The sequence below is a fragment of the Vulpes lagopus genome, chromosome 10 (genome assembly GCF_018345385.1).
Source record: "Vulpes lagopus strain Blue_001 chromosome 10, ASM1834538v1, whole genome shotgun sequence".
NCBI lineage: Eukaryota > Metazoa > Chordata > Mammalia > Carnivora > Canidae > Vulpes > Vulpes lagopus.
Window position 1 is genome coordinate 34,297,440 of NC_054833.1, and position 12,160 is coordinate 34,309,599.

The window sequence follows — 12,160 nt, forward strand, 5'->3', positions numbered from 1 at the left end:
GTCCGAGGGGCTGTCCTGGCGTTTCCAGGGCCCATCTCGGGAGCCTAGCGAGCAGAAGTCCCTACTCTAACTACAATCCTGGCAGCTACCACTTCAATTCCAGAAGGCAGAAGGCACCGCTTGTAACCCTGAGACAGGCTCTAGACACCCCGACACAGCAGCCGAGTTCTTGGGAGAAAGCTGCATCTTTACCATCGTCACCAGCTAGTAGCTCCTACTCCCTCATCGCCACCAACTGGAGGCTTCTTCTTCTGTTCCTCATTTAATGAGAGCTGAGAACAGCAGGCTCTTGCAGACCTAGGACCAGGGTGATGGGCGCTCACCCTGGGAGGGATGAGAGGGAGGGAGGCACTCACCTGAGGGCCCTGTGAATACAGGGCGGCCCTGAGGGGGACCCCTCTGCCTGGCTGTCCACACCCACCCACTTCTTCGGAGCAGCATCTGCAGGCCCAGCTCCGGAGAGGAAGCGAGATGCTCTGGGGATCAAGCAGTCCAGCGCCCAAAAAGGCTCCACCACCCATGGGCTGTGCAAGCCCAGGCTTGTCACTTTACTCCAGGGATGCCAGTTCCTTGTCCTTTGACCAAATGATGTCTGGAGTTTCTTCTTGCCCTTCGACTGACCGTGAGCAGAGTTGTCTCCAAACACAAGCCAAATCGGGGAGGAATGACTGGGGGGGGGTGGGTACACAAGATATCCAAGCCTCCCACTGCCAGCGCCCCCGCTGATCCCCAATCTGGGCAGGAGGCCGACACCAGACACCAGCTAGGAATCCCCTGCACAAAAGGAGCCCCCCCGCAGCAGCAGCAGCAGCCTGGGCCCCGGCAGGGGAGACCCCACAGCAGCCACGCTCCCCTCCGGGCCGTTATCCATCACACCAGGAGAAGCTCTCCTGTCAACAAGAAAGTCCTCATCCTAACACCGGCCCACCTATTAAAAGGCGCTCCTCTAATGCACTCTAATGAGATGATCAATTCACCAGGGCACACAGATGAGAGTGCACCTCAGAGGAGGACTCCAGCCTTGCCAGGTCCCTGCGTCCCGGCTGGCTCTCCTCCCAAGGACACGAGGAGGGAGGCATCAGGAAGGAGACCAGAGAGAGGCTCAGTCCCCGGGGGGCCGTCACCCTGGCCAGCCCCATCTGAGACAGGACAGGGAGGCGGTTAAGGCCACTGCATTCCTCCTGGTTGGAATTCCGGCTCAGAATTAACCTCTGTGCCTCGGTTCCCCCATCTGTGGAAATGACAGTGCTTCCGTCATATGCTGGCTGCAAGAATTACATTAAATCGTCAGGGCAGGGGGCGAGGGCCGGGGGGCCGCGTTTCTAGCACAGGGCCTGGCACAAGGTGAGTGCTCTCAGCCCTGAGAGGGGAGCCCTCTCCCGCCCTTGTCTCCTCTCTGGAAGGTGTTTGCATGTGCCTGCCAAGTCAAAGCACACGCTCTGCCCCCCACCTCCCCCCGACTCCTTCCTCCTCCGTTTATCCATTCGTTCATTCAATAAGCGTCCAACTGTTTACTGTGGACACCACAGGCCGGATCGGAGCTGCCTTTGCAAACCTGCTCATTTTCTCAGTCAACCAAGAAGCATCCAAACTCAGCAAAAGCGCATTTGTTGTTTGTTTCCCTTGGTCTTTATATGTTACCCAACGGAAGACAAAGCCCCCAGATTGAGTAATGGGAGAGAAAGCTTAACACCCCCAAAGTCTTGCTACATCTGGACGCTGCATCCAGCTGCCAAGTTTCAAATGAATGTGCTATAAAATCACTGAGTCATGGAGTTTCTCTCTCTTCCACCCCTCCTCGATGTAATACCTCCCCCCCGAACACACACGCACGCACACACACACACACGCAGGTTGCTGATGGAAACACTAACAGACTCTCAGCTGTAACATCTGTTCAATATGATCTCAGTTCCACCAGCTACATCAAAGCTGCCCTCCTGCAAGCTATGCAGCCGACATCACAAGTGGGATTAAAATCATGTCTAATAGTTGGATGTGACATAAACTATTTATACCCCAGGAGCTTGGTAGACTCCTGAAAATTCATATCCTGCTCATGCAGAGGAGGGGGTGGACAGAGGGACACGGGCACCTCGGGGTCCGGGGTGGAGGTACAGATGAGACAGGTGTACAAGCCTCCCAGGGACCCATTCTCTTGGGGCCCTTCAAGAAAGGTGGGGTACCAAGGATTTTGCAGAGGTAAAGAAGCTGTAGGAGAGGGGCACACACAGGATGAACTCAGAATGGCGGGCAGACCATGGAGAAGGGGAGCGGGCAGCGGAAGGGTCCCCCAACAGGTATATGCTCCATCGCCCTGCTCCCCAAGACTCAGTATTCAATGAAGGACACCCAGGTGGGGTGGGGCCTCCTGGGGCTACCCCCCCACGCTCTGGGGCAGGTGGAGTCTAGATTCTCTCCAACTGGCACCATCACCGCCTTGAGCAGGATTGAGGGACTCCAGTCCGCCTCTCAGTACTGAATTTCATGATGGGAGGACATGAGCCAGCCATGCATTTGGCTCCAGATGGCACTCACCAAATCCCCATGCCTCGGGACATGCTTCTCCAACGCAGCAAGATGCAAGTTCCTCCCTGGGTCTCCACATCTCTAGGGGTGGTGCCATCAGAGCCCTAGGGTCCCTCAGATGCCCAGGTTAGCCAGCTGGCCCTGCAGAGAAAAGAGGGCTGGGACTCCTAACAGTACTGGCCCTGGAAGCTGGTGGCCCTCAGCGGGCGGGGGGGGGGGGGCAGCCAAGGTGGGGGCAGCTGATGGGCAGGAGCTGGGGAGAAGCTACAGGGTTCTGGGCATCTTAGGTTTCCTGGGAGGCGGGAGGAGAGCTCTCGCGGCCGCTCCTTGCCATGCTCATCACTGCTTGAATCACACTTTAAAGACAAAGGCTGAGATCATTGCAATACCTGTCACTTCCCTTGTAATTTTCCATGAAAATTCTCCACTGCTGCCGTAGCAGATGCTCTCAGGATCGTGATAAGCATCTGGCACTGGGGGCGCACGTGGGGAGATCAGGGTCTGGGGACGAATGTGGGGAGATCAGGGTCCTCAGAACAGTCAGCTACCTGCTGCCTGGGAACCAGAATTCTCTCCCCCATGTCTTTCAAGCTGTGTGCAGATAGGGGCGCAGCCCCATGGGCCCTGGCACTGTGCGGGGGGCATGACCCAGCTTGAGCACCAGCGGGGCAGAGAGGAGCCGAGTGGGCCAACGATCCCAACTCCTGGTGAGCTGGACTGAGTTCACCGCAGGGATGCTGTGCGTGTGACTCTCTGAGGGTCTCAGAGACTCTGGCCAGGCAGGAGGGGTCCTGCTCCCCGGTGGTGCCCTTCGCATGCTCCCCAGAGAGGTCAGCATTTGTCTCCATGGCCTCTGAGAAACTGGCTTCCTCTTTTGCTGAAAATGGGCTTGACGGACCCCCTAGAAAGTCCTGCAGTTTGCTGTGATCCCAAGTGAGGACCGGCCTGGAGAGCAGCCCAGGACCCTGGCTGGGGGCGGGGACCAGCTGCCTCAGTGGCTCAGCCCCGGGTCTCCCGCCAGCCCTGCACACCCTGACGGGGGTAGAAGGGCGCTGGCCTCCCACCCACCCTCCTAACTCTCCGCGTCTCTCCCCCGTGTCTCTTCTCTCGTCCTCCCTCCCACCTGGCCTCTGTCCCCGACGCCCTGTCACGTTCTGTCTGTGTGTTTCTGCATCTATGTCCATCTCCCTGTGCCCTCTCCAGCTCTCTGCTCCCTGCTTCTCTCCACTTCTTTCTCTTCCTCTGCATTTCTCAGTCTCTCTGTGTCTCTCATCCTCCGCCCCTCTTCCACGTAGGTGTCCTCCGCCTGCTCCCATCCTTCTGTCTCTGTCTCTGTCTCCAGTCCCCCTCTCTTCCCTCCTCTCCTTCTCTGTCTCCCTCCCTCCCTCTCCTCCCCCTCCTCATTCTCTCCCCCTCCCCCTCTTCCCCCCCCTCCTGTCTCCTCCACCTCCTACCTACCGTTTAGCACTTCAGAGCCGGGCTTCTCATCCTATTGAGGGGGGGGAAGACGCCCCCAGCCTGGGGGGCCGAGGGCTGGGTGACACCAGTCAGGGCGCAGCAGAGACAATCAGACTGATGAAGGGGTGTAAACACCACGTTCAAGTTAACAGATGCACCAGAACCGTTACACAGGCAGATATGAAACAGATATTTCAGACAAAAAAAAATGTGTGTTTAAAGGGGGTTCAGTGTCCCCGCTTCCCCACGCACCCTGCACCCCTCTGCCCAGCTCTCTTGTCTGAAGCATCCTATGCTCTCTATAGGCTGGCAGGTGGGCAGCGGGGGGCCCGGGAAGCCCTGCCTCCTGGCCTTGGACCCACAGGGGTAGCCCTGACCCCACCACCGAGGCAGCAAAGCAGGCACCTCCAGGGAGCAAGGGCGCCTGCTGCTGAGGCCCCAACTTTCTGGGGGCCTCCGGGTGATGCTGCTCTCAGCAGCCCTGGTGATAGAATCTCTACCTTCACCTCCCCCATGTCACCCAGGGGACCTTCCTGCCCCATTTCTTTCCCAAAACCATGGACACGGCTCCCCAGTCTGCAAAGGAATCTCTTCTCTCTGCAGACCCCCCGCTTGTCAATCTGTCGGTGGAACCGCAGCCGGTGCTGGAGGACAACGTGGTCACGTTCCACTGCTCTGCGAAGGCCAACCCAGCTGTCACCCAGTACAGGTGAGCGACCCACTGGCGAGGCACAGCCTAGCTGCTGGACCCCCCCCCCCCACTCCCGCCTATCACACAGGGTGTCAGCTGTGGTCCTGGGCATGCAGCGCACGGACTGGTCCATGGCGGATGCCCAGGATTCTCCTGCCCCCACACACCCATCCATCCCTGGCCAGGCTGACTCGTCCCTTTCTTTCATGCCCGTGGTGCCCCTTTCCCGTGGAAGCAGTAGGTATAGCCTCTGTTCGGAGACACTGTTTATCCCTTCTTGCTGAAAAGAGGCAGAGAGGCTCAGGGGAACAAAAGAGAGAAAGCAGGAGAAGCAGGACGATCAGAACGTAGGTTCTAGCCGTGAGCCACATGCTCACCAAACCGTTCACCTGTGTAGGGGGGGATTTCTGGGACAGATGGCCCTGGCTAGCAGGTGCCTAGGATCATCCCTACCCACGGCCCCAGCGCATCTCTTGCTCACAACACTGATAAAAGCACCACTTTTACACGCTTGTCTTTCCGTGTTGATGGAGCTTCTCGAAGGCAAGGGGCTTTTCTTGTGTAGCCCCGTCTGGGCCTCCGCGTGGAGCTCAGGGCGGGGCTGCTCCTAACACGGCCTGGCTCCTCCCGCACCTTCGGCAGCACAAGATCTCAAGAGATGGAGTGTCCTAGGCGGTGCTCATGGGCAGACCCGCCTCCTAGGCCTCGTGCAAGTCCCGGGGTCCTTCTGCACCAGCCAGACTTGATGGTGGAGCCCAGAGCGTCGCCTCTGCCATCGAGATGGGTTATTACGTCGCAGCATCGCTGGTGCCAGGGAGGCTAATGGTCCCAGACCAGACCATCAGCCGGCCAGTGGGAGTGGAGGACGGGACGGCAAGAGGCAGCACAGCCCGGAGGGCTCAATGAGAGGAAATGGGCCAAAGAGGCAGCCAGAGATGCAGGTTGGATGGCAGGAGGAGCTCCCTGCGGTGCAGATGATTGAACCACACTGGCACGCTGGAAGCAACACCCAGGAAAGGCGCGGGGTCTTTATCCTCGAGGCTGTTTGAAAAGAGGATGGAAACCCATCTGTCCTGTCCAGTGTGACCGTTCCCCGGGCTGGAGGCAGGAGAAAGATTGCTGCAGGGGCACGGCACTGTGGCCCTGTGGGTCCCGGGGGCAGCTCTGGTTTGTCTGGGATCTGGCGTCCGTCTGGAAGTGACTAAAGATGCAAAACAACCACCCAGAGAGAATCGCTTTTTCTGGGCTTCTGCCCCGCACCTGCGATGCCTGCGCTCCTCTCCACAGAAATCTGCTTATTGTCCCTAAACACTGGGCCTCACGTGCCCAAAGATACCTCGAATGCCCGTTTCCCTGGGAGCCTTGGACGCCCACAGGCCCCCAAGCAGACGCACCCACAGTCACCCTCACAGTTGCCCTAGGAATGCCTCCTGGACCCGAGACCAGAGGGTACAACTTTGATTTCTCTTCGCTGCCAGGCTCCAGGTCACCTGAGAGCCTGGTTATGGGAGGGCTGGGCAGAGGGCAGGGCCATGCTCTGGGACCCAGCAATGTCCCCCCCCCCCCACCCTTGCCTTCTGACCAGGACGGTGAGCTAATGCCCAAGCAGCCAGGCTGCTGGGCCTGCCATTTATTTATTTATTTATTTATTTATTTATTTATTTACTTATTTATTTGTTTATTTACTTATTTATTTACTTATTTATTTATTTATTTGTGATTTATTTGCCCATGAGAGACACAGAGAGAGAGGCAGAGACACAGGCAGAGAGAGAAGCAGGCTCCCTCTGGGGAGCCCGATGCCGGACTCGATCCCGGGACCCCCATCACGTGCTGAGCAGAAGGCAGACGCTCAACCGCTGAGCCACCCAGGTGCCCCTGGGCCTGCCTTCTAGAGGCATCACCCTCTAATAGCAGAACACCAGTGATGATGGTGATGGTGAGGTTCAAATCTCCTCCTGGAGAGGTCATCGTAAGGAAATGTGACAATATGGGGGCCTGGGTGGCTCAGTCGGGGAGTCTGCTTCTCCCTCTCTGCCCCCCCCCCCGCCCACTGCTCAATCTCTCTCTCTTTCTCAAATAAATAAATAAAATCTTAAAAAAAAAAAGAAATGTGACAGTATATTAAGAACTAATGAATCTAGGTATAGGGAGTATGGCATTAGTTAATTGGCCTATTCTTGCAATTTTTCTATAATTTCAGAGGTTTTTTTTTTTTAACTAAAAGTTAATAAATAAACACACAAGCACAGAGCATGCAAGTTTCCCTCCCCCTCCACCCTGCCCCTGCATCTCCCCGGGGGTCCCAGGTCAGCCCCTGGTTACAGAGGGACAGCCTTGGGGTGCAGGGGAGGGGCGGGGCCCCCTGCAGGTGTTCACTCTTGTTGCTCACCCCCTCCCCTCACGGCCCTCTGATTAGCCGAAGCCCTGAAGCACTTCAGCATGGAGCACACTCCCTTCGGGACTCCAGAGACTTTGTGTGGAGGGGTGAGGGGGCCCTTATGGCCAGGAGGAAAATCTGGGAGAGAAAGGAGGGGAGGGGTACTGGAGAGAAGAGGTGGCTGGCCCCTGCGGCCACCCTCGCCACCCTGCCTTTGAGGGAGGGCTCAGTCAGCCAGCAGCCCCCCCCCCCACCCGTGGTTCTAGATGTGGTGTTGGGCTCTGAGAGCAAAAGCTTTAAACAAATCTCCTCACATAAGTACATTGATTTTTCCCAACTGACTTTGACAGGATTGCAGGGACCTGTGTTTCTTTACTTTCATATTCGTCTTGATTGCTTCCTTCTGTGCCACCACCAGGCTGTGATCTCAGAAATTAGAGACCTGCTTCCTCCACCCCAGCACCCAGAAAGAGGCCCCGGGTGGGCGCGGGAGCAGGTGCGGGCGACCCGCCTGTCCCTTCAGCTGCCCCCACCCCCCACCCCAGGGCTGGGAGCCCAAAGTGGGCAGACCCGGTCCCAGGGGACCGGGAAGCGGATCTCTCCCCACCTGCTTCTCCCCACTGTCCTCAGAGGCTCCCCTGCACCCCCAGGCCCCCCCCATCCGAAGGTCCCGAGTGGGACCAGCGTCCAGTGTGAAACCGGGCTGTTTAAGGACAGCCTGTCAGCTGTGACAGCCAGGCCTCTTGATTCTGTGATATAAATAATTAATCCTCTTACATTTGCTCCCGCCAAATTAGACATTGATTAGGAAAAGCTTAATCTGACTCCTTTTCAGACGGGGCTGGGGGAGGCGAGGTGCGGAGGGAGGCAGGGCTGGGGGGAGGGCGTCTCGCAGGGTCCAGCTAGAAGCAGGAGGAGGCAAAAGCCAGGCCGGAGAAGGGAGAGGAGAGGGAAGGGCTGACACAGGTGGCCTTGCTCCAGGTCACCCTTGACCCCGTGGCCCACGGCTTGGAGGAGCCGTCTGAGCTTCTGAAAGGGGTCCCTGCAGAGGGTTTTATTGGTATGGGAGCAGAATATAAAGAAAGGTACGAAAAAGGCTGAGCAAGATAAGAGCCGGGACCTTTGGGATGTCCCACAAAGGCCTGGGCCCCATGAGGTACCAGAGGGCCCAGCCCCCATAGCCAGCTCCTGCCCGTCCCGAGGAGAGGAATTCCTCTTGCACCCCATTCCGCCTCTAAGGACGGGCCTGGGGGGCCAGGGGCAACGACTGCCAGCGGGCCAGGCTCAGACAGTGCCTCCCTGCCGGGGACCAAAGCCATCCGTGGGCTCCCCAGCCGCTGTCCTGAAGTCCTCAGCAGGGAGCCAACAGAGCTCCATCCTCAGTGGCCTATACCAGGAAGGGCCCAGAGAAGAGGAGGAGGCCCCACATTCTCCAGGAGCTCAGAACAAAAGAGGACGCCCCATGAGGCCCAGCTCACCCCGTCTCCCTAGCCTCCCTACCCCAAGCCAGCAGCAGGCCTGGGAGCAGGAAGGGGCTCAGCCCACCCTCCTCGAGGTCCTGCCCCCTGCAGCCCACACCCCAGCCTCCCACCACCTGACCCCAGGGCGGAAGGAGCAGAGGCTGGACGCAGATCCCCAACCGTGTGTCTGGGACTGAATTCATCTGCCTCAGGCAGGGGCTACGCCTGACAGTTAAGTCTGGTCATTAAATTAAAGTTAGAAATTGAAATGATTCATGAATAACTCATAATGGTTTGTTGGGAAGCTCCTTAAGCTCTCAGGGAGCTATGGTTTGCTCTGTTGTTAAACTATAATTGTTATTATTAATCATGTTCTTAATAATTATGTGATATTAACTCACGATAATAACTGCATGGTGCCAGCCCGGGCTCTCCATGTGATGCCAAGACTCGGCCGTCTCTCGGGGCCGGACGGGCCGGCCTGAGCGTGAAGCCCAGGGAGGGAAGGCAGGAGATGGTCCTCTGTGGTACCAGTGAAGGCTCCAGGAAGGAGAGGCAGAGGAGGCGAAGGCAGCGGCAGCAGGGAAGCTGCGGTTCCCGGGTGTCATGGTCAAGGGGTGACACTAAGCACAAACGCCCCAAAATAGGCTTGGAATAGGAGGAGTCTGGTTGGAAGTTTCATAATTTAAAAAGCAAGTGTTGTCCACAATGGGGTTAAACCGGGGGAAGTTGTTAACTCTCTCCCTGGGGACCTGTAAGGAAAGGCCCCACCCCTGCACACACACGGGCGCACACGCACACACATGCACGCACACGCATGTCCCTGGGGGCTCCCAGCACTGCCTCATAGATAGCAGTCACCCGGTCACTGGTCCAGTGCAGTGATCACCGCCCTAGGACCAAGACCCCGGGCGAGCCCAGGGCCCTTCAGTCTCTCCCCTCTCGGGGTACCCAGTGGCGGATGAGAGATGTCCGCGCAGCCGTCTTCTGGCCTTTCTGACCAAACCAGGACTGATGAAGCCGAAGCCTCCGAGGAGTGAAGCCTGGATGGGAGGGTAGACGCTGGGCAGGAAAAAAGAGAAAAAAGAGCAAATGCCATCCCTGGGAGGCGAGAGAGGGCACCATGAAGGGAACCACCCTGGGGGCAGAAGTCAGGACAGGCCCAGTGGGAGGAAGGGCCATCGGGACCCCCTGGCTGAGACCCTCCCACAACTCCCCACCTTGTCTGAAGTTAAGTTTCTGTATATATGTGCACGGCTATACGTGTGTGTGTGTGTGCGTGCACGTGGATATGCACGCATATATGGGTGCATGCCTTTAGGCCTCGGTCGGCCTCCTTCTCTTCCAGCGTGGATCCCAATAGACAGGGCCCTCAGCAGAGCCCAGGGCAGGATGGCCGAGTGTCCAGGGACGACGGTGCGTTAGTCATTTCCCAGCCAGTCAGATGGGCGGACCTTCTGAGTAGTCCACCCTCTCTCTCCAGGATCACCTGCTTGTCCAGTGCCACGAACTGCCTTGCCTAGTGGCCCACGGACCAAAGCCCACTGCCTCCAACACCGACTGTTCCCCTAGTCCTGGAAGTTACCCTCTGTGGCAATGCACCACCACCCCCCCCGGCACTGAGGGACCCCTGGGGGGGCTGCCCTGTGCCACCCATGCCACAATGCCTCGCTTTCCTGTGGGATGGGGGTACCCAGCTCCCAAGCAGAAGCACCCTCTGGTCCACAGCCTCACATGTGCACGGGGGGTCTGTGTTACAGGTGGGCCAAGCGGGGCCAGATCATCAAGGAAGCATCTGGAGAGGTCTATCGCACCGCCGTGGACTACACGTACTTCTCGGAGCCTGTCTCCTGCGAGGTGACCAATGCCCTGGGCAGCACCAATATCAGCCGCACGGTGGACGTCTACTGTGAGTGCAGCCGTCGGGGTGCATCGCGGGCCAGCGGCCCTGGGGTGTCTGTGCCTTGCTCAGGGCGCAGGAAACCTGCTGGGCTATTGCACACAACAGAGCAATGCCTCACAAGCTCACAGCGCTGCCTGCTTCAAGACCAGCTCCTTCGTGGGGGGTCTCCGGCTTACCCCGACCCTGGTGTAACCCAGGGAGGCAGGAATTGTTGTACCCATCCCTCAGATGAGGGGATGGAGGCCCAAGGTCACTCACTGAGTAAGTGGCAGAAAGAGAACGGAGGCCAGGTTCAAGTGATTCCGGAGCCCAGAACGGCCCCGGGGCCTCCCAGTAGGGACCCGAGGACACCTCCCTCTGGCGGCCAGCAGGGACCGCACCCCCTCCCCGGTGAACCAGCCCATCACTGACCAGCAGGTTGGATACGTTCAAGCAAAGAGCATCAGCTCATCTGCTGCGGGTTACATTTTTAGAAGCACTTTCCGCCTGAGCCCTCCCCAAGCCCCCAGCGGCCTCAATAGAAAGTGCTGTGACTCCCCTTTTGGGGGGACTAATCCGGGCCTCCTGACCCTGGTTTTCACATTCTTCTGCTCCTGGAAAGCAGCTAAGCGGCTGTCTGCACGCCCTCCTGTCACTCTGCCTGAAATTCCACCTTGGCACCCACTCTGGGGACCGAGCCTTGGTTGGCAGGTGCTCTGGTTACAGGCGGCGGGGAGGGCGGAGAGGATGCTCACCAACACTTAGCAGATAACCCTGGGGCTTGGAGGCAAGGGGAGAGCATGGGGAGAGGCAGGGCTTCCTCCAGGCCTTATCTCAGAGCCCCCTGGAGGACCCTGGGGGGGGGGGGGGGGGGCTCAGGGAGGCCAGGGGCACAGGGTAACTCGACCCCAGGTCACAAAGCTGAAGCCTGGAGGAGGTGGGCCATTGACCTGAAGGCAGACACACGAAGATCCCAACACCCAGGATTTGAGGGGCAGGAGGGAGTCCTCTCTGCCTGCAGGCTGGGGCGGAGGCTTCCTGGAACCAGGACATAGGCGTGGAAATGGGAGAGCCCTGGGGGCGGTCCCAGCAGAACTGGGGCCAGAGCCCTTTTGGCTAGGGCTACTGCTGCCCGTGGGCGGGCGGGCCTGAGGGAGGCCAGGCTGGGGGCAGGGGTCTTTCCTTCTCCCCGACCCCTCTCCCAGAGCTCCCGGCCCACCAAGAGCCCTGTCTCTCCCCTTCCTGCTCTCACAGTTGGGCCCAGGATGACCACAGAGCCCCAATCCCTGCTCGTGGATCTGGGCTCCGATGCTGTCTTCAGCTGTGCCTGGACAGGCAACCCATCCCTGACCATCGTCTGGATGAAGCGGGGCTCGGGCGTGGTAAGTGCTCAACGCAGACCCCACAGGGGCTTCAGACCATGGGAGCAGCCTGCTGGGGCCCCCCCTCACTCTTCAACTGGGGGCATCAGCCTCCAGGATAAGCTGAAGGGGGAGGGACCCCAGAAAGAGGAGAGGGAACCCCAGATACCCCCTCAGTCCTAAACACATTCAAGTATTGCAGTTTTGCCCTATCACAAACCTTATAAGAAGAACAGGTGGGGAAAAAAAAAAAAAGAAGAAGAAGAACAGGTGGTCGGGGTGTCTGGGTGGCTCAGGGGGTGAGCCTCTGCCTTTGGCTCAGGGTGTGACCCCAGGTCCCGGGATCCAGTCCCACATCAGGCCCCCCCATACGGAGACTGCTTCTCCCTCTGCCTATGT

General features: G+C 58.5%; 1 protein-coding gene across 2 annotated transcripts in view; it reads left to right on the plus strand.

Annotated features, from left to right (window-relative positions):
- KIRREL3 (kirre like nephrin family adhesion molecule 3) overlaps nucleotides 1–12,160 on the plus strand; it is a 540,945-nt gene that overhangs the window by 509,161 nt on the left and 19,624 nt on the right. For both annotated transcript variants that reach the window (XM_041772894.1, XM_041772895.1), the window contains exons 7-9: nucleotides 4,591–4,696; nucleotides 10,279–10,427; nucleotides 11,655–11,782. In XM_041772894.1, coding sequence (XP_041628828.1) covers nucleotides 4,591–4,696; nucleotides 10,279–10,427; nucleotides 11,655–11,782 — 383 coding nt within the window. The remainder of the gene's footprint in view (nucleotides 1–4,590; nucleotides 4,697–10,278; nucleotides 10,428–11,654; nucleotides 11,783–12,160) is intronic.